This window comes from Cherax quadricarinatus, chromosome 3 (genome assembly GCF_038502225.1).
Source record: "Cherax quadricarinatus isolate ZL_2023a chromosome 3, ASM3850222v1, whole genome shotgun sequence".
Lineage (NCBI taxonomy): Eukaryota > Metazoa > Arthropoda > Malacostraca > Decapoda > Parastacidae > Cherax > Cherax quadricarinatus.
This window is the reverse complement of record NC_091294.1, coordinates 26,967,605-26,990,985: the sequence shown is the minus strand read 5'-3', so window position 1 is coordinate 26,990,985 and position 23,381 is coordinate 26,967,605. Positions and strand designations below refer to the sequence as shown.

At 40.7% G+C, this 23,381-nt stretch overlaps 1 protein-coding gene and 1 long non-coding RNA gene across 2 annotated transcripts in view; one reads left to right on the top strand and one right to left on the bottom strand.

The window, feature by feature from the left end:
* The window catches only part of LOC138853561 (uncharacterized), a 184,968-nt gene that overhangs the window by 112,448 nt on the left and 49,139 nt on the right, over positions 1-23,381 (bottom strand). The window lies entirely within an intron of this gene.
* Positions 1-23,381, top strand: part of LOC128706533 (histone H3) — a 98,980-nt gene that overhangs the window by 42,922 nt on the left and 32,677 nt on the right. The window contains exon 3 of the mRNA XM_053801445.2: positions 1,835-2,007. Within this exon, the coding sequence (XP_053657420.2) occupies positions 1,835-2,007 (173 nt within the window). The remainder of the gene's footprint in view (positions 1-1,834; positions 2,008-23,381) is intronic.

Sequence of the window (23,381 nt, the reverse complement as noted above, 5' to 3'; positions counted from 1 at the left end):
ACCACAATCTTCAACACGTCCCTGGAAACTGGGCAACTACCTGAGGTATGGAAGACGGCAAATGTAGTTCCCATTTTTAAAAAAGGAGACAGAAAAGAGGCACTAAACTATAGACCTGTGTCATTGACGTGTATAGTATGCAAAGTTATGGAGAAGATTATCAGGAGGAGAGTGGTGGAGCACCTGGAACGGAACAAGAGTATAAATGCCAACCAGCACGGATTCATGGAAGGCAAATCCTGTGTCACAAACCTTCTGGAGTTTTATGATAAAATAACAGAAGTAAGACACGAGAGAGAGGGGTGGGTTGATTGCATCTTCTTGGACTGCAAGAAGGCCTTTGACACAGTTCCTTACAAGAGATTAGTGCAGAAGCTAGAGCATCAGGCGCATATAACAGGAAGGGCACTGCAATGGATCAGAGAATACCTGACAGGGAGGCAACAACGAGTCATGGTACGTAATGATGTATCACAGTGGGCACCTGTGACGAGCGGGGTCCCACAGGGGTTGGTCCTAGGACCAGTGCTATTTTTGGTATATGTGAACGACATGATGGAAGGGTTAGACTCAGAAGTGTCCCTGTTTGCAGATGATGTGAAGTTAATGAGGAGAATTAAATCTGATGAGGACCAGGCAGGACTTCAAAGAGACCTGGACAGACTGGATACCTGGTCCAGCAAATGGCTTCTCGAATTTAATCCTGCCAAATGCAAAGTCATGAAGATAGGGGAAGGGCACAGAAGACCACAGACAGAGTATAGGCTAGGTGGCCAAAGACTGCAAACCTCACTCAAGGAGAAAGATCTTGGGGTGAGTATAACACTGAACATGTCTCCGGAAGCACACATCAATCAGATAACTGCTGCAGCATATGGGCGCCTGGCAAACCTGAGAACAGCATTCCGATACCTTAGTAAGGAATCGTTCAAGACACTGTACACCGTGTATGTCAGGCCCATACTGGAGTATGCAGCACCTGTTTGGAACCCGCGCTTGATAAAGCACGTCAAGAAACTAGAGAAAGTACAAAGGTTTGCGACAAGGTTAGTTCCAGAGCTAAGGGGAATGTCCTATGAAGAAAGATTAAGGGAAATCGGCCTGACGACACTGGAGGACAGGAGGGTCAGGGGAGACATGATACCGACATATAAAATACTGTGTGGAATAGACAAGGTGGACAAAGACAGGATGTTCCAGGGAGGGGACACAGAAACAAAAGGCAACAATTGGAAGTTGAAGACACAAATGAGTCAGAGAGATATTAGGAAGTATTTCTTCAGTCATAGAGTTGTAAGGCAGTGGAATAGCCTAGAAAATGACGTAGTGGAGGCAGGAACCATACAGTTTTAAGACTAGGTTTGATAAAGCTTATGGAGCGGGAAGAGAGAGGGCCCAGTAGCAACCTGTGAAGAGGCGGGGCCAGGAGCTAAGACTCGACCCCTGCAACCACAAATAGGTGAGTACACACACACACACACACACACACACACACACACACACACACACACACACACACACACACACACACACACACACACACACACACACACACACACACACCCTGCTGGATGACCAAGCCCCTTGCATACATTTTTTTTTTTTTACCTCCTCCCTCCCTCCCTCCCTCTATCTTTTCCTAGGATAACTTCTGCCCTGCCTTCCCTCCACTGTAATTCCTGCATTCATAATATTTACAATTTTATATGGTGATACCAAGAGTGTCATATCATTTATAATGTTCTAGCATTTATGTTGCATGACATGAGACCTTAGAATACTCATTTAGAGAAAGTATGCGTTGACAATGATTGATTTGTAATTTAATTTTCAGGGTAAAAGCTCAAAGAGCCCAGATGAAAAGAAGAGAAAGCACAGATTCCGACCTGGAACAGTTGCCTTGCAGGAAATTCGCCATTATCAGAAGAGAACAGAGCTCTTGGTGCCCAAATTGCCCTTTTCTCGTGTTGTCCGTGAGATCCTCAGTGAGCAAGGAAGAGAATTAAGGTTTGCTCTGTTCTCTTTGTATTGGGCAAAATTTTTTATTAATATTGTAAAGTGTTCCTGGATATTTATCAGCTTTTGCAGTGACAGGTTTTTCTGTGAAAATTCCCATCAGTCTCTGGTAGAGTTAGGAAAGTATTTATTGGGAAAGCGGCTTTATTGGGTAAAGAGTGGCAAATTCTAGATGTTTCTGGTATAATGCTGTATGACTTTTTTAGTTTGTCATTAATACCACTGGTATAGGTTAGATGACATACCATATTCTTCTGCTTGCATATTTATTCCCAGTATAGCATTTCCTTGCCATAAGATGTAAGAAGTGTGAGCTGATTAAAGTTACTTGTGGTGGGTTGAACATTGCTATTACAGTGAACCTTCTCTTTAGCAGATTATTGGGGAGGGGATGTGCGATATTGCTGATTGTCCGAAACTTCGGAATTATGAAATTTTTTTTTATGATCATCCAGTTGTCTTCTCCTGAGGCAGAAGACAATGGAACACTAAGAATGTAAGAATGAGTATTGTAACCCATAGTACTACAATACAGTAATTTGATAGTACTGTACATAATTTACAATAACCTGACCTGCCTTTTTTTGTGGTGGAGAGATCAGGTGTAAATTGCCACAATTAATAGTACAACTCAGAATAACTTTTAATCTGAGTGAGAGGAACTGTAAAACTCCACTTGGATCTACACTAAACTTAGAAACATAGTCTGTAGGTTTGTCCTTGCTTCTAAGGATATCAGACACTTTCTTAACACATTCACATACCCATGCTACTGAGATGCCAGACTCAGCCTTCTTTATTAGTTCAATTTTCTGTTTAACCCATAAGTTGCCAATAGGGGTAAAATGAAATTGTATTGTAGTGCCAAAATATTTTTTTTTTTTTTTACTAAAAAGTCTGCCTCGATTTTACTTTTTTTAAATAAAATTGAAAATTGTGTTAAAATATACCAGGAAATAGTTCGAAGTTTCTGGAAGTGACCCTTATATGGTAACATTTGCATCCAGCATGCTTGCTGTTGCATACTGTTGGCATGTTTGGCCTTGTTTTTTTTCAATTTGTTCAACAACCAATTATTTCTTACTTGAACAAAAATTTTACTGAAATTGTTCACTTGGTGCCTTTTTTTATTTTTTTGTTTATACTTTAATCATATATTATATGCACTACACATGGTATACATTCCCTTTACACACACACACTATACGCTCACTGTTCACTTTGCCAATTACAGTTGCTTGGGTACATGAAAATCCTCAAAGCATTTTCTTGATTTTCTTGTGGTGGTAGAGCATGCATAACACATCTTCTGGGCATATTTCTTCTCAGTGGAAGGAAGTTGTGTTATGTAATCCTTCAAAGCTCATCAGGATTTTCTTTGTTTGATGGGGCATCTGTAGTGGTAGCATTACTGTGTTCATGTTCATACAACTCCATCCTCATCTCTGTGTTCAGTACTAGAACCAGCCTGGGCAAATAGCAAATGGCCAGTGGTCCATGGAGTGAAGGGATGTCAAAGACGAGACATGTTGGTATGGTACTTTGAAACACGATACCCGGTGTGGCTGAGGAATTTTTTGTTGTGCACACCAGCTACGCAGGCCTCCTTTATCCCATGTAGGTGCAACATTCCCGATGGTGGCCATTTTAAGGGAGCTAGGATTTAAATGTTGATCTGTGTGTGTGTGTGGCAGTATATACTTGCACGTTGATCGTGTATGGCAGTTTAAGGGTAACACTGAGAACTACACATTTCTTTTTGGCACCACCATTTTTAATTACACTTTACTTAATATGCTAATAAAGTCACACAAAATACTGTAAATTCAGGAAAAATTAGACTGAAAGACTAGTGTATGTGTGAGCGAGCACAAACAATTTGGCATGGGTGGCCTTTGGCTAAGGGAACGATGAAAACACAGGTCCTGGATGTGGCTGCTCTGGCCAGTAACGAACAAATGTCAATCATTGGACTTCGATATTTTAGAAGGCAACCAAACACTATCATTGTGGATGAAATCTGAAATTTGTGGAGTACTGATACTTTCAATGTTTGTCTGGCCAACTTTTTTTGTTTGAAATTGGCAAAAATCTTCTAATGAGAGATTTTACTTTTTTCCTTCTTTCTGTGGTTGTGGTGTTGGTGTTCCAATGTTGGTGTTCCCCAGCAAGGCAAGGCAACTCAAGGAAGGAAATGTTATTATTATTTATTATCACACTGGCCGATTCCCACCAAGGCAGGGTGACCCGAAAAAGAAAAACTTTCACCATCATTCACTCCATCACTGTCTTGCCAGAAGGGTGCTTTACACTACAGTTTTTAAACTGCAACATTAACACCCCTCCTTCAGAGTGCAGGCACTGTACTTCCCATCTCCAGGACTCAAGTCCGGCCTGCCGGTTTCCCTGAACCCCTTCATAAATGTTACTTTGCTCACACTCCAACAGCACATCAAGTATTAAAAACCATTTGTCTCCATTCACTCCTATCAAACACGCTCATGCATACCTGCTGGAAGTCCAAGCCCCTCGCACACAAAACCTCCTTTACCCCCTCTCTCCAACCTTTCCTAGGCCGACCCCTACCCCGCCTTCCTTCCACTACAGACTGATACACTCTTGAAGTCATTCTGTTTCGCTCCATTCTCTCTACATGTCTGAACCACCTCAACAACCCTTCCTCAGCCCTCTGGACAACAGTTTTGGTAATCCCGCACCTCCTCCTAACTTCCAAACTACGAATTCTCTGCATTATATTCACACCACACATTGCCCTCAGACATGACATCTCCACTGCCTCCAGCCTTCTCCTCGCTGCAACATTCATCACCCACGCTTCACACCCATATAAGAGCGTTGGTAAAACTATACTCTCATACATTCCCCTCTTTGCCTCCAAGGACAAACTTCTTTGTCTCCACAGACTCCTAAGTGCACCACTCACTCTTTTTCCCTCATCAATTCTATGATTCACCTCATCTTTCATAGACCCATCCGCTGACACGTCCACTCCCAAATATCTGAATACATTCACCTCCTCCATACTCTCTCCCTCCAATCTGATATTCAATCTTTCATCACCTAATCTTTTTGTTATCCTCATAACCTTACTCTTTCCTGTATTCACCTTTAATTTTCTTCTTTTGCACACCCTACCAAATTCATCCACCAATCTCTGCAACTTCTCTTCAGAATCTCCCAAGAGCACAGTGTCATCAGCAAAGAGCAGCTGTGACAACTCCCACTTTGTGTGTGATTCTTTATCTTTTAACTCCACGCCTCTTGTCAAGACCCTCGCATTTACTTCTCTTACAACCCCATCTATAAATATATTAAACAACCACGGTGACATCACACATCCTTGTCTAAGGCCTACTTTTACTGGGAAATAATTTCCCTCTTTCCTACATACTCTAACTTGAGCCTCACTATCCTCGTAAAAACTCTTCACTGCTTTCAGTTACCTACCTCCTACACCATACACTTGCAACATCTGCCACATTGCCCCCCTATCCACCCTGTCATACGCCTTTTCCAAATCCATAAATGCCACAAAGACCTCTTTAGCCTTATCTAAATACTGTTCACTTATATGTTTCACTGTAAACACCTGGTCCACACACCCCCTACCTTTCCTAAAGCCTCCTTGTTCATCTGCTATCCTATTCTCCGTCTTACTCTTAATTCTTTCAATAATAACTCTACCATACACTTTACCAGGTATACTCAGCAGACTTATCCCCCTATAATTTTTGCACTCTCTTTTATCCCCTTTGCCTTTATACAAAGGAACTATGCATGCTCTCTGCCAATCCCTAGGTACCTTACCCTCTTCCATACATTTATTAAATAATTGCACCAACCACTCCAAAACTTTATCCCCACCTGCTTTTAACATTTCTATCTTTATCCCATCAATCCCGGCTGCCTTACCCCCTTTCATTTTACCTACTGCCTCACGAACTTCCCCCACACTCACAACTGGCTCTTCCTCACTCCTACAAGATGTTATTCCTCCTTGCCCTATACACGAAATCACAGCTTCCCTATCTTCATCAACATTTAACAATTCCTCAAAATATTCCCTCCATCTTCCCAATACCTCTAACTCTCCATTTAATAACTCTCCTCTCCTATTTTTAACTGACAAATCCATTTGTTCTCTAGGCTTCCTTAACTTGTTAATCTCACTCCAAAACTTTTTCTTATTTTCAACAAAATTTGTTGATAACATCTCACCCACTCTCTCATTTGCTCTCTTTTTACATTGCTTCACCACTCTCTTAACCTCTCTCTTTTTCTCCATATACTCTTCCCTCCTTGCATCACTTCTACTTTGTAAAAACTTCTCATATGCTAACTTTTTCTCCCTTACTACTCTCTTTACATCATCATTCCACCAATCGCTCCTCTTCCCTCCCGCACCCACTTTCCTGTAACCACAAACTTCTGCTGAACACTCTTACACTACATTTTTAAACCTACCCCATACCTCTTCGACCCCATTGCCTATGCTCTCATTAGCCCATCTATCCTCCAATAGCTGTTTATATCTTACCCTAACTGCCTCCTCTTTTAGTTTATAAACCTTCACCTCTCTCTTCCCTGATGCTTCTATTCTCCTTGTATCCCATCTACCTTTTACTCTGTGTAGCTACAACTAGAAAGTGATCTGATATATCTGTGGCCCCTCTATAAACATGTACATCCTGAAGTCTACTCAACAGTCTTTTATCTACCAATACATAATCCAACAAACTACTGTCATTTCGCCCTACATCATATCTTGTATACTTATTTATCCTCTTTTTCTTAAAATATGTATTACCTATAACTAAACCCCTTTCTATACAAAGTTCAATCAAAGGGCTCCCATTATCATTTACACCTGGCACCCCAAACTTACCTACCACACCCTCTCTAAAAGTTTCTCCTACTTTAGCATTCAGGTCCCCTACCACAATTACTCTCTCACTTGGTTCAAAGGCTCCTATACATTCACTTAACATCTCCCAAAATCTCTCTCTCTCCTCTGCATTCCTCTCTTCTCCAGGTGCATACACGCTTATTATGACCCACTTCTCGCATTCAACCTTTACTTTAATCCACATAATTCTTGAATTTACACATTCATATTCTCTTTTCTCCTTCCATAACTGATCATTTAACATTACTGCTACCCCTTCCTTTGCTCTAACTCTCTCAGATACTCCAGATTTAATCCCATTTATTTCCCCCCACTGAAACCTTTTGAGGGTCGAGACCTTCGATCCTGAACCCCCACTCAGGGTCAAAAAATATTAGAAAAAAAAAAAAATTTCTTGCCAAAATCTTAAGAATAATTTTCTAAGTGTTATAGACAAAAAAAAAAAAAAATTGCAATTGGTTCTTACCGAGATAGAGGTGTGAAGTTGACAAAGTGAACTGCTTACTGTAATATCAGGGACTGCTGGTCACCCAGTAATGTTATATTTATTTATTTATTTTTTTTTTAAACACATTGGCCAATTCCCACCAAGGCAGGGTGGCCTGAAAAAAGAAAAACTTTCATCATCATTCACTCCATCACTGTCTTGCCTGAGGGGTGCTTTACACTACAGTTATAAAACTGCAATATTAACACACCTCCTTCAGAGTGTAGACACTGTACATACTTCCCATCTCCAGGACTCAAGTCCGGCCTGTCAGTTTCCCTGAATCCCTTCGTAAATGTTACTTTGCTCACACTCCAACAGCACGTCATGTAATAAAAACCATTTGTCTCCATACACTCCTATCAAATACACTCATGTACGCTTGCTGGAAGTCCAAGCCCCTCGCTCACAAAACCTCCTTAACCCCCTCCCTCCAACCCTTCCTAGGCCGACCCCTACCCCGCCTTCCCTCCACTACAGATTTATACACATTCGAAGTCATTCTGTTCCATTCTCCACATGTCCGAACACCTCAACAGCCCCTCCTCAGCCTTCTCCTAATTTCCGAACTACGAATTCTCTACATTATATTCACACCACACATTGTCCTCTTGTATTTTTTAATATTTTATTTTTTTCAAGTAACTTCTATGGCCTGTGAGACCAACAAAAGGCATGTTTATATATTCACTCGTTGTATGCTACACAGTAACCGCACAAACATTGACAGGTGAACATTTTTACCTACCATAGTCGCATACTGTTGTCCAGAAATATTCTACGTAATATTTATAGGTCCCAGCAATGTTTTGGATATGTGGGAGTATATACGTAATTTTTTTTTTTTTTTTATTATCACACCGGCCGATTCCCACCAAGGCAGGGTGGCCCGAAAAAGAAAAACTTTCACCATCATTCACTCCATCACTGTCTTGCCAGAAGTGTGCTTTACACTACAGTTTTTAAACTGCAACATTAACACCCCTCCTTCAGAGTGCAGGCACTGTACTTCCCATCTCCAGGACTCAAGTCCGGCCTGCCGGTTTCCCTGAATCCCTTCATAAATGTTACTTTGCTCACACTCCAACAGCACGTCAAGTATTAAAAACCATTTGTCTCCATTCACTCCTATCAAACACGCTCACGCATGCCTGCTGGAAGTCCAAGCCCCTCGCACACAAAACCTCCTTTACCCCCTCCCTCCAACCCTTCCTAGGCCGACCCCTACCCCGCCTTCCTTCCACTACAGACTGATACACTCTTGAAGTCATTCTGTTTCGCTCCATTCTCTCTACATGTCCGAACCACCTCAACAACCCTTCCTCAGCCCTCTGGACAACAGTTTTGGTAATCCCGCACCTCCTCCTAACTTCCAAACTACGAATTCTCTGCATTATATTCACACCACACATTGCCCTCAGACATGACATCTCCACTGCCTCCAGCCTTCTCCTCGCTGCAACATTCATCACCCACGCTTCACACCCATATAAGAGCTTTGGTAAAACTATACTCTCATACATTCCCCTCTTTGCCTCCAAGGACAAAGTTCTTTGTCTCCACAGACTCCTAAGTGCACCACTCACTCTTTTTCCCTCATCAATTCTATGATTCACCTCATCTTTCATAGACCCATCCGCTGACACGTCCACTCCCAAATATCTGAATACGTTCACCTCCTCCATACTCTCTCCCTCCAATCTGATATTCAATCTTTCATCACCTAATCTTTTTGTTATCCTCATAACCTTACTCTTTCCTGTATTCACCTTTAATTTTCTTCTTTTGCACACCCTACCAAATTCATCCACCAATCTCTGCAACTTCTCTTCAGAATCTCCCAAGAGCAGTGTCATCAGCAAAGAGCAGCTGTGACAACTCCCACTTTGTGTGTGATTCTTTATCTTTTAACTCCACGCCTCTTGCCAAGACCCTCGCATTTACTTCTCTTACAACCCCATCTATAAATATATTAAACAACCACGGTGACATCACACATCCTTGTCTAAGGCCTACTTTTACTGGGAAAAAATTTCCCTCTTTCCTACATACTCTAACTTGAGCCTCACTATCCTCGTAAAAACTCTTCACTGCTTTCAGTAACCTACCTCCTACACCATACACTTGCAACATCTGCCACATTGCCCCCCTATCCACCCTGTCATACGCCTTTTCCAAATCCATAAATGCCACAAAGACCTCTTTAGCCTTATCTAAATACTGTTCACTTATATGTTTCACTGTAAACACCTGGTCCACACACCCCCTACCTTTCCTAAAGCCTCCTTGTTCATCTGCTATCCTATTCTCCGTCTTACTCTTAATTCTTTCAATTATAACTCTACCATACACTTTACCAGGTACACTCAACAGACTTATCCCCCTATAATTTTTGCACTCTCTTTTATCCCCTTTGCCTTTATACAAAGGAACTATGCATGCTCTCTGGCAATCCCTAGGTACCTTACCCTCTTCCATACATTTATTAAATAATTGCACCAACCACTCCAAAACTATATCCCCACCTGCTTTTAACATTTCTATCTTTATCCCATCAATCCCGGCTGCCTTACCCCCTTTCATTTTACCTACTGCCTCACGAACTTCCCCCACACTCACAACTGGCTCTTCCTCACTCCTACAAGATGTTATTCCTCCTTGCCCTATACACGAAATCACAGCTTCCCTATCTTCATCAACATTTAACAATTCCTCAAAATATTCCTTCCATCTTCCCAGTACCTCTAACTCTCCATTTAATAACTCTCCTCTCCTATTTTTAACTGACAAATCCATTTGTTCTCTAGGCTTTCTTAACTTGTTAATCTCACTCCAAAACTTTTTCTTATTTTCAACAAAATTTGTTGATAACATCTCACCCACTCTCTCATTTGCTCTCTTTTTACATTGCTTCACCACTCTCTTAACTTCTCTCTTTTTCTCCATATACTCTTCCCTCCTTGCATCACTTCTACTTTGTAAAAACTTCTCATATGCTAACTTTTTCTCCCTTACTACTCTCTTTACATCATCATTCCACCAATCGCTCCTCTTCCCTCCTGCACCCACTTTCCTGTAACCACAAACTTCTGCTGAACACTCTAACACTACATTTTTAAACCTACTCCATACCTCTTCGACCCCATTGCCTATGCTCTCATTAGCCCATCTATCCTCCAATAGCTGTTTATATCTTACCCTAACTGCCTCCTCTTTTAGTTTATAAACCTTCACCTCTCTCTTCCCTGATGCTTCTATTCTCCTTGTATCCCATCTACCTTTTACTCTCAGTGTAGCTACAACTAGAAAGTGATCTGATATATCTGTGGCCCCTCTATAAACATGTACATCCTGAAGTCTACTCAACAGTCTTTTATCTACCAATACATAATCCAACAAACTACTGTCATATCGTGTATACTTATTTATCCTCTTTTTCTTAAAATATGTATTACCTATAACTAAACCCCTTTCTATACAAAGTTCAATCAAAGGGCTCCCATTATCATTTACACCTGGCACCCCAAACTTACCTACCACACCCTCTCTAAAAGTTTCTCCTACTTTAGCATTCAAGTCCCCTACCACAATTACTCTCTCACTTGGTTCAAAGGCTCCTATACATTCACTTAACATCTCCCAAAATCTCTCTCTCTCCTCTGCATTCCTCTCTTCTCCAGGTGCATACACGCTTATTATGACCCACTTCTCGCATCCAACCTTTACTTTAATCCACATAATTCTTGAATTTACACATTCATATTCTCTTTTCTCCTTCCATAACTGATCATTTAACATTACTGCTACCCCTTCCTTTGCTCTAACTCTCTCAGATACTCCAGATTTAATCCCATTTATTTCCCCCCACTGAAACTCTCCTACCCCCTTCAGCTTTGTTTCGCTTAGGGCCAGGACATCCAACTTCTTTTCATTCATAACATCAGCAATCATCTGTTTCTTGTCATCCGCACTACATCCACGCACATTTAAGCAACCCAGTTTTATAAAGTTTTTCTTCTTCTCTTTTTTAGTAATTGTATACAGGAGAAGGGGTTACTAGCCCATTGCTCCCGGCATTTTAGTCGCCTCATACGACACGCATGGCTTACGGAGGAAAGATTCTTTTCCACGTAATAATAATAATAATAATACTCGTAGGTAGTAGGTTGGTAGACAGCAACCACCCAGAGGGGTACTACCGTTCTGCCAAGTGAGTGTAAAACGAAAGCCTGTAATTTTTTTACATGATGGTAGGATTGCTGGTGTCCTTTTTTTCTGTCTCATAAACATGCAAGATTTCAGGTACGTCTTGCTACTTCTACTTACACTTAGGTCACACTACACATACATGTACAAGCATATATATACACACACCCCTCTGGGTTTTCTGCTATTTTCTTTCTAGTTCTTGTTTATTTCCTCTTATCTCCATGGGGAAGTGGATCAGAATTCTTCCTCCGTAAGCCATGCGTGTTGTAAGAGGCGACTAAAATGCCAGGGGCAAGGGGCTAGTAACCCCCTTCTCCTGTATATATTACTGAATGTAAAAGGAGAAACTTTAGTTTTTCCTTTTGGGCCACCCCGCCTCTGTGGGATACGGCCGGTGTGTTGAAAGAAGAAAGATTAATAATAATCATACAGTGGGCCCTCGGGTACCAGCAACATCGGCAGACACCAAAATCGGATAGCGTCGCGTTTTGGCGTCAAAATATTGGCTCAGCTGACGCCCAGGAACTCGGTTAAGGGCATTCGTCCCGAACGTGTCCGCCTGACAGCCTGGCCTGAGCGCTTGAGTTGCCCTGCCTTCAGCTAGTGTGCCATTGTTTACAAGCCAGCCCAGACGATTCCACGCGTACCTGCGATACAATTTGTACTATTCCAGTGTTTTCAGTGCTTGTAATTGCTAAATAAGCCACCATGGGCCCAAAGAAAGCTTCTAGTGCCAATCCTGTGGTTTAAAGGGTGAGAAATACTATTGAATTAAAGAGATAAACCTACCATCCGACTTAGGACCTGCTCGACACACGACCATTCGACTGATGACCGTGTTTTCTATGCCAAATTTCTGGGAAATAAACAGCTGTTCGTGTTGTACACAGTGTTTATCCTAAATCTTACAGTATAAAATACAGTACTAACAGCATAAAAAGTAAAGTAAAAAATGAAATACCAAAATAAAACAATAAAAGTCATTACAAAAATGTGATGTTGATATTCAGTTCATCATCCATTTCGACTTACGACCGGTTTGTCGGAACCGAACTCGGTCGTAAGTCGGATGGTACCTGTAATCGCAAAGTACGAAAGTGGAGTGCGTGTCTCAGAGTTGGCCAGGTTATATAACAAACCCCATTCAACCATCACTACTATCTGGGGCCAAGAAAAATGCAATCAAAGAAGCTGTTGTTGTGAAAGGTGCAAGTATGCTTACAAAACAGAGATTGCTGATACTCGAAGATGTGGAGAGATTGTTGTTGGCATGGATAAACGAGAAACAATTATCAGGAGATAGTGTTTCTCAGTCAGTAATATGTGAAAAGGCAAGGCAGTTGCATGATGATTTAATTAAGAAAATTCCTGAAACTAGTGCTGATGTTAGTGAATTTAAGGCCAGCAAAGGTTGGTTTGAGAGATTTAAGAATCATGGTGGCATACTCAGTGTTGAAAGGCATGGAGAGGCTGCAAGTTCTGACAAAAAAGCGGCTGAAAAGTATGTACAGGAGTTCAAGGACTATATAAAGACTGAAAAATTAAAACCCCAACAAGTGTTCAATTGTGACTAAACAGACCTGTTTTGGAAGAAAATGCCAAACAGGACCTACATTATTCAGGAGGAAAAGGCACTCCCAGGACACGAGCCTATCAAAGACAGGCTAACTTTCATGTTGTGTAGTAATGCTAGTGGTGATTGCAAAGTAAAGCCTTTACTGGTGTATCACTCTGAAACTCCCAGAGTGTTCAAGAAAAAGTGTTGTCAAGACTAATTTGTGTGATGTGGAAAGCAAACAGTAAGGCATGGGTCACTAGGGACATCTTCCTTGACTGGTTTTATGACATGTTTGGCCCCACTGCAAAAATACCTCCTGGAAAATAAATTGTCATTCAAGTGCCTCCTGGTAATGGACAGTGCTCCTGCTCATCCTCACGACTTGCAAAAGAAAATTGTGGGGGAGTTTAGCTTCATCAAAGTGAAGTTTTTGCCTCCTAATACCACTTCTTTCCTCCAGCCCATGGACCAGCAGGTCATTTCTAATTTCAAAAAACTGTACACCAAAGCAGTGTTTCAAAAGTGCTGTGAAGTGACCTCAGACACTGAATTAACCCTAAGAGAGTTCTGGAAAGATAACTTCAGTATCCTCAGTTGCATAAACCTTCTAGGTAAGGCTTGGGAGGAAATGACTTGCAGGACTTTGAACTCTGCTTGGAGAAAATTGTGGCCAGAATATGTACAAGAGAGGGATTTTGAAGGGTTTGGGGCTGACCCTGAGGAGCCTGTGCCAGTTGTGGAATCTATTGTGTCTCGGGAAGTCCATGGGGTTGGAGGTTAGTAGGGAGGATATGGAAGAGTTGGTGGAGGATGACGATGAAGAGCTAAGCACTACAGAACTGCAAGACTTTCAGGTGCAACAGGAACAGATCACAGCTCAGGAATTTGCTTCAGAGGAGGAGGAAGAGAGATGATGTTGCCTTTGTCAAAGATTAACCCTTTCAGGGTCCAAGGCCCAAATCTGGAGTCACGCACCAGTGTCCAAGAATTTTCAAAAAAAAAATTTGTTATTTTTTCTTATGAAATCGTAGAGAATCTTTTTGTGAAGGTAATAAAACAAAAAGTACGAAATTTGGTGGAAAATTGACGAAATTATGCTCTCGCGAATTTTGATGTGTCAGCGATATTTACGAATCGGCGATTTTGCCGACTTTGACTCCAATTTTAGGCCAATTACATTATTCCAATCAACCAAATTCTTAGCTATTTCACTAGTATTACTTCTATTCTATCGATTGAGCACAAGAAATCGCCAAGTCAACTGTTTCAACTACAAAATAAAGTGATCGGAAATTGTTAATTTGGCCAATTTAACACAAAGTTCAAAATATTCCAATTTCAAAATAGGGTCCAGAATGAACAATGTAGGCATTCCTGGCACTAAACTAACATTTCCTCTGTTCATTAGTTATGTTTTGAGGCTTTACAAATAAATTCCATTTTGATTTTTTATTCACATAATGAATTTTTATTCACACCAAAAAATAGAAGATTTACTCTTATGCAATACTGTAATAATTGTATAAATATCATCATCATATTTGTGAATGTATATTAGACCCACCAGCTGATGTGTATTAGATGTGTGAGGTCGTTTGTTTACTCTTGAATATCGGCAAAAATTTAACATTTCCGCTACTTTGAGCTCAGTTTCAAGCCATTTCCAATGCTAAAACCAATCAAAATCATCTCTATTTCTGTAATATGTCTTCCATTCTATCAAATGAGACCAAGAAATCGCGAATACAACTATAAAAAACATACGAAAAAACACTGCAAAGTTGCTGTTTTAATCGAAAAATCATGATTTCATTTTTTTTCTCTCATTATACACAGTGTGCTGCAGGATCTGTTTTATGTGGTGCACATATGTTAGGAATTGTGTTGGGAGACAGGACAAGATAATTCTTAATATGACACTAATATCAGCTCTGTGGCTTATCTAGCACAGTTCATCTAATATAACATAATAAACTATTAAAAACATGGAAACATGATATATACTCTAGAATGAATAAAATATGGCATTAACCCCTTGACTGTCACAACCCCAACCCTGAGGTGTCTCCTGGTGTCGCAAAATTAAAAAAAAAAAATTTTCTTATGGAATGATAGAGAATCTTTTCCCGATTGTAATGACACCAAAAAACGAAATTTGATGGAAAACTGACAGAATTACGCTCTCATGAAGTTAGTGACCGTGGCGATATTTACAAATCGGTGATTTTGCCCACTTTGAGCCCTGTTTTCGGCTAATTCCATTGTTCCAGTCGACCAAACTCATAGCTACTTCTTTAGAACTCAGTTTTTTCTGTCGATTGAGTACAAGAAATTCCCCATTTACTGATTTCAACTACCCAATAATGTGGTCAGAAATTTGCTATTTGGCCAATTTCACGAAAATTAAAAAATATGACAATTTCAAAATAAGGTCCAGAATGAACAATGCAGACATTCCTGGCTCTAAAATAACATTTTCTTTGTTCATCAGTCACGTCTCCAGGCCCCTCTGATATTACTCTTGTTTTCTATTTTGAATTTTTATTCAAACAAAAAACATAAGATTTACTCTTATGCAGACTACTGCAATACTATAATAATTGTATAAATAACATCAACCCATTCATGACTGCATATTAGAATGGCTAGTTGGACATTTATTGGACAGTGACATCATTTGTTTACTTTTGAACATTGGCAAAAATCAAACATTTCCCATACTTTGAGCTCCATTTCCAGGTCCTTTTTATAGTAAAATCAATCAAAATCACCTCTATTTCTATAATATGTTTTCCATTCTATCAAATGAGAAAAAAAACGAGAATACATCCATAAATACTATACGAAAATAGACCACAAAGTCGTCATTTTAATTAAAAAAACTGTCCGTTTTTTTTTCTCATTATGCACTGAGTGCTCCAGGATTTTTTTTATATGGTGCATACTGACCACACAGACCCATTCTCTCACATGTGGGCCTACCAGCTTTCTCCTGCTTGATTTAAAGCCGCTAGAATTTATGAGTGTATATACGTCAAACACGGTACCTCGTAAGAGGTCAGGTGTCACGTGAGGTCACAGACCCTGAGCTGCTTTGGGGATTAGCGTGGAAGGTTACAAAGCATGGCTTGCTTCTGCAGTGTTTTAAAAATTGAGGTTGGAGAGTTGGAAGAGGAGGTCTTGCTTCTCCAGGAGGAGATTAGGAGGCTGAAGGTCCACCTCAATGGGTCTGGGAGAGTGTGAGGTGGCTGGAGTTGTGGGGAATGAGACTTCTAGCAGTGAGGTGCAGTCTGTCTCTCACTGTGAGGAGGCTGTAGGTGGGGAGGTAGCAACGGCTACCAGCAGTGAGGTGCAGTCCAGCACCTGCTACAAGTGGCGAGTGTTTCCCAGTAATGGGAGGAGAATCAGAGTAAGGAAAGTTAAGAGTGAAGATCTGAAGGTAGGAAATCGCTTCTCTGTTCTTCAGGATGAATGTACTTCAGTGGCCAGTGAAGGTAAGGGTACTACTGCCCCTGCTAACAGAGGTAAGCGCATTCTTGTGGTTGGTGACTCTCAGGTAAGATATATTGACCGTGCTTTTTGTAATAGGAATAAGAAGATGAGAGATAGTGTGCTTCTCTGGAGCTGGTGTTGGGGACATAGTTAACAGGCTGGATAATATCATGTCAAGTAATGGGAACAAGCCCATTATCTGTCAGTGCTAGATAAGTACAGGTCAGCTATAGATTTCATTAAGTCTAAGGGAGGGGTCCCAATCATATGTAGCATCTTGCCTAGAAGGGGAGTAGGAAATGAATGGTTGTCTAGGGCAATTGGTGTAAATTGCTGGCTAGACAGATACTGCAAGGAACTTGCAATCCCATTCATTGACAACTGGAACAACTTTTATGGCAAACATGATATGTATGCAAGGAATGGGGTACATCTCTCTGGGGCTGGGGTGGTAGCACTTGCAAACTCAATTGAGAAGGCCATTGGTGAAATGCCTATGATTTTAAACTGATAGAAGATAGAGGTATGGGTGTGTGTGGGAAACAAGCAGGTTGCAACACTAGGGTTAGAAACAGTAAATGTATAAAAGGCATTCAGCATGAGGTTATAAAGACAATAGATCAGGTCAGCAAACAAAGGGGGACAGCAGAAGGCAGCAAGGGACTAGCTCCCTTAAGGTTTACTATACTAATAGCAGGAGTGTAAGAAATAAGATAGATGAGCTAAGGTTAATTGCAAGTGCAGGAAACATAGATATTATTGCTATAACAGAGACCTGGCTCAATCTGAAAGATAGATAAACACGCTAAGATAACAGGGATATCTTGCTACTCCTACTTACACTTTGGTCACACTTCACAGACACGCACATGCATATATATATATACATACATCTAGGTTTTTCTCCTTTTTCTAAATAGCTCTTGTTCTTTTTTATTTCTTCTATTGTCCATGGGGAAGTGGAAAAGAATCTTTCCTCCGTAAGCCATGCGTGTCGTATGAGGCGACTAAAATGCCGGGAGCAATGGGCTAGTAACCCCTTCTCCTGTATACAATTACTAAAAAAGAGAAGAAGAAAAACTTTATAAAACTGGGTTGCTTAAATGTGCGTGGATGTAGTGCGGATGACAAGAAACAGATGATTGCTGATGTTATGAATGAAAAGAAGTTGGATGTCCTGGCCCTAAGCGAAACAAAGCTGAAGGGGGTAGGAGAGTTTCAGTGGGGGGAAATAAATGGGATTAAATCTGGAGTATCTGAGAGAGTTAGAGCAAAGGAAGGGGTAGCAGTAATGTTAAATGATCAGTTATGGAAGGAGAAAAGAGAATATGAATGTGTAAATTCAAGAATTATGTGGATTAAAGTAAAGGTTGGATGCGAGAAGTGGGTCATAATAAGCGTGTATGCACCTGGAGAAGAGAGGAATGCAGAGGAGAGAGAGAGATTTTGGGAGATGTTAAGTGAATGTATAGGAGCCTTTGAACCAAGTGAGAGAGTAATTGTGGTAGGGGACTTGAATGCTAAAGTAGGAGAAACTTTTAGAGAGGGTGTGGTAGGTAAGTTTGGGGTGCCAGGTGTAAATGATAATGGGAGCCCTTTGATTGAACTTTGTATAGAAAGGGGTTTAGTTATAGGTAATACATATTTTAAGAAAAAGAGGATAAATAAGTATACACGATATGATGTAGGGCGAAATGACAGTAGTTTGTTGGATTATGTATTGGTAGATAAAAGACTGTTGAGTAGACTTCAGGATGTACATGTTTATAGAGGGGCCACAGATATATCAGATCACTTTCTAGTTGTAGCTACACTGAGAGTAAAAGGTAGATGGGATACAAGGAGAATAGAAGCATCAGGGAAGAGAGAGGTGAAGGTTTATAAACTAAAAGAGGAGGCAGTTAGGGTAAGATATAAACAGCTATTGGAGGATAGATGGGCTAATGAGAGCATAGGCAATGGGGTCGAAGAGGTATGGGGTAGGTTTAAAAATGTAGTGTTAGAGTGTTCAGCAGAAGTTTGTGGTTACAGGAAAGTGGGTGCAGGAGGGAAGAGGAGCGATTGGTGGAATGATGATGTAAAGAGAGTAGTAAGGGAGAAAAAGTTAGCATATGAGAAGTTTTTACAAAGTAGAAGTGATGCAAGGAGGGAAGAGTATATGGAGAAAAAGAGAGAAGTTAAGAGAGTGGTGAAGCAATGTAAAAAGAGAGCAAATGAGAGAGTGGGTGAGATGTTATCAACAAATTTTGTTGAAAATAAGAAAAAGTTTTGGAGTGAGATTAACAAGCTAAGAAAGCCTAGAGAACAAATGGATTTGTCAGTTAAAAATAGGAGAGGAGAGTTATTAAATGGAGAGTTAGAGGTATTGGGAAGATGGAAGGAATATTTTGAGGAATTGTTAAATGTTGATGAAGATAGGGAAGCTGTGATTTCGTGTATAGGGCAAGGAGGAATAACATCTTGTAGGAGTGAGGAAGAGCCAGTTGTGAGTGTGGGGGAAGTTCGTGAGGCAGTAGGTAAAATGAAAGGGGGTAAGGCAGCCGGGATTGATGGGATAAAGATAGAAATGTTAAAAGCAGGTGGGGATATAGTTTTGGAGTGGTTGGTGCAATTATTTAATAAATGTATGGAAGAAGGTAAGGTACCTAGGGATTGGCAGAGAGCATGCATAGTTCCTTTGTATAAAGGCAAAGGGGATAAAAGAGAGTGCAAAAATTATAGGGGGATAAGTCTGTTGAGTGTACCTGGTAAAGTGTATGGTAGAGTTATAATTGAAAGAATTAAGAGTAAGACGGAGAATAGGATAGCAGATGAACAAGGAGGCTTTAGGAAAGGTAGGGGGTGTGTGGACCAGGTGTTTACAGTGAAACATATAAGTGAACAGTATTTAGATAAGGCTAAAGAGGTCTTTGTGGCATTTATGGATTTGGAAAAGGCGTATGACAGGGTGGATAGGGGGGCAATGTGGCAGATGTTGCAAGTGTATGGTGTAGGAGGTAGGTTACTGAAAGCAGTGAAGAGTTTTTACGAGGATAGTGAGGCTCAAGTTAGAGTATGTAGGAAAGAGGGAAATTTTTTCCCAGTAAAAGTAGGCCTTAGACAAGGATGTGTGATGTCACCGTGGTTGTTTAATATATTTATAGATGGGGTTGTAAGAGAAGTAAATGCGAGGGTCTTGGCAAGAGGCGTGGAGTTAAAAGATAAAGAATCACACACAAAGTGGGAGTTGTCACAGCTGCTCTTTGCTGATGACACTGTGCTCTTGGGAGATTCTGAAGAGAAGTTGCAGAGATTGGTGGATGAATTTGGTAGGGTGTGCAAAAGAAGAAAATTAAAGGTGAATACAGGAAAGAGTAAGGTTATGAGGATAACAAAAAGATTAGGTGATGAAAGATTGAATATCAGATTGGAGGGAGAGAGTATGGAGGAGGTGAACGTATTCAGATATTTGGGAGTGGACGTGTCAGCAGATGGGTCTATGAAAGATGAGGTGAATCATAGAATTGATGAGGGAAAAAGAGTGAGTGGTGCACTTAGGAGTCTGTGGAGACAAAGAACTTTGTCCTTGGAGGCAAAGAGGGGAATGTATGAGAGTATAGTTTTACCAACGCTCTTATATGGGTGTGAAGCGTGGGTGATGAATGTTGCAGCGAGGAGAAGGCTGGAGGCAGTGGAGATGTCATGTCTGAGGGCAATGTGTGGTGTGAATATAATGCAGAGAATTCGTAGTTTGGAAGTTAGGAGGAGGTGCGGGATTACCAAAACTGTTGTCCAGAGGGCTGAGGAAGGGTTGTTGAGGTGGTTCGGACATGTAGAGAGAATGGAGCGAAACAGAATGACTTCAAGAGTGTATCAGTCTGTAGTGGAAGGAAGGCGGGGTAGGGGTCGGCCTAGGAAGGGTTGGAGGGAGGGGGTAAAGGAGGTTTTGTGTGCGAGGGGCTTGGACTTCCAGCAGGCATGCGTGAGCGTGTTTGATAGGAGTGAATGGAGACAAATGGTTTTTAATACTTGACGTGCTGTTGGAGTGTGAGCAAAGTAACATTTATGAAGGGATTCAGGGAAACCGGCAGGCCGGACTTGAGTCCTGGAGATGGGAAGTACAGTGCCTGCACTCTGAAGGAGGGGTGTTAATGTTGCAGTTTAAAAACTGTAGTGTAAAGCACCCTTCTGGCAAGACAGTGATGGAGTGAATGATGGTGAAAGTTTTTCTTTTTCGGGCCACCCTGCCTTGGTGGGAATCGGCCGGTGTGATAATAAAAATAATAATACCCTCTGAATGCCACATACAAGGCTATAAATTATTCCACACTGACAGGGTCAACAGGAAGGGTGGTGGAGTAGCGATGTATGTCAGAGACAATTTAAATTGTTGTGTTAGACAAGATATAAAATTAGAAGCGTCAGCCACTGAATCTGTTTGATTACAGCTTCTCGAGGGCCGAGAAAAACTAATTTTGGGTGTGATTTACAGGGCCCCAAATCTTGATAGGGAGTGCAGTAAACTTCTATGGGACGAAATTCGTAAGGCATCTACATATGAAAATGTTGTGCTAATGGGAGATTTCAACTATAGACAGATTGACTGGAGCAATTTGACAGGAAATTTAGTCAGGTGACTTTCTTGATACGATCCAGGATTATTTTTTAAAACAGTTTGTGACAGAGCCAACTAGGGGAAATAACCTCCTTGACTTGGTTCTTGCCAGTAGGGAAACACTAATTAATAATCTTGAGGTTAATGATGAGCTTGGGGAAAGTGATCACAAATCACTCAGTTTTAATATATCATGGAATTCCCCTAATAATGGCAATCAAGTCTCTGTCCCTGACTTTCGCTTGGCTGATTTCATAGGACTGAAAAATTACTTAGGTGGGCTGAACTGGAATGACCTGACTAAGGGTCAGGTAGGTGGTGATGGTTGCCAATATGACGCTTTCCAGGGCATAGTTCTAGCTGCTCAGTCAAATTATGTTCCAAATAGGGAAATCAGATAAAACAAAAATGATCCTAAATGGATGAACAATAGATTAAAATATCTGATTGGTCAAAAGAGAGGCATATATAGGCAAATCAAAAGAGGAGAAGGGCAATTAAGAAATCGATATATTCAGTTAAAGAGAGAAATAAAAAAGGGAATTAGAAAAGCAAAAAGAGATTTAGGTTAAAGTTGCAAGAGAATCGAAGACTAACCCAAAAGGATTCTTTCAGGTATGCAGAAGTAAGATCAGAGACAAGATAGGCCCACTCAAAAGTTCCTCGGGTCAGCTCACTGACAGTGATAAGGAAATGTGTAGAATTTTTAACACATACTTACTCTGTTTTTACACAGGAGGATACCAGCGATATTCCAGAAATGATAAATTATGTAAAACAGGACGATAATAAACTGCGCACGATTAGGGTCACAAGTGACATGGTCCTTAGGCAAATAGATAAATTAAAACCTAACAAATCCCCAGGCCCTGATGAACTGTATGCAAGGGTTCTAAAGGAATGTAAAGAGGAGCTTAGCAAACCTTTGGCTAATCTTTTCAACATATCACTACAAACTGGCATGGTGCCAGACAAGTGGAAAATGGCAAATGTGATACCTATTTTCAAAGCAGGTGACAGGTCCTTAGCTTTGAACTATAGACCAATAAGCCTAACCTCCATAGTGGGAAAATTTATGGAATCAATAATTGCCGAGGCAGTTCGTAGCCACCTTGAAAAGCATAAATTAATCAATGAATCTCAGCATGGTTTTACAAAAGGGCGTTCCTGCCTTACGAATTTATTAACTTTTTTTCACTAAGGTATTTGAGGAGGTAGATCATGGTAATGAATATGATATTGTATATATAGACTTCAGTAAGGCTTTTGACAGGGTCCCACATCAGAGACTATTGAGGAAAATTAAGGCACATGGAATAGGAGGAGAAATTTTTTCCTGGATAGAGGCATGCTTGACAAATAGGCAGCAGAGAGTTTGCATAAATGGGGAGAAATCAGAGTCGGGAAGCATCATGAGCGGTGTCCAACAGGGGTCAGTGTTGGGCCCCCTGCTGTTCACAATCTACATAAACGACATAGATGAGGGCATAAAGAGCGACATCAGCAAGTTTGCCGATGACACCAAAATAGGCCGTCTAATTCATTCTGACGAGCACTCCAGGAAGATTTGAATAGACTGATGCAGTGGTCGGAGAAGTGGCAGATGCAGTTTAATATAGACAAATGCAAAGTTCTAAATGTTGGACAGGACAATAACCATGCCACATATAAACTAAATAATGTAGATCTTAATATTACGGATTGCGAAAAAGATTTAGGAGTTCTGGTTAGCAGTAATCTGAAACCAAAACAACAGTGCATAAGTGTTCGCAATAAAGCTAATAGAATCCTTGGCTTCATATCAAGAAGCATAAATAATAGGAGTCCTCAGGTTGTTCTTCTACTCTATACATCCTTGGTTAGGCCTCAATTAGATTATGCTGCACAGTTTTGGTCACCGTATTACAGAATGGATATAAATTCTCTGGAAAATGTACAAAGGCGGATGACAAAGTTGATCCCATGTATCAGAAACCTTCCCTATGAGGATAGACTAAGGGCCCTGAATCTGCACTCTCTAGAAAGATGTAGAATTAGGGGGGATATGATTGAGGTGTATAAATGGAAGACAGGAATAAATAAAGGGGATGTAAATAGT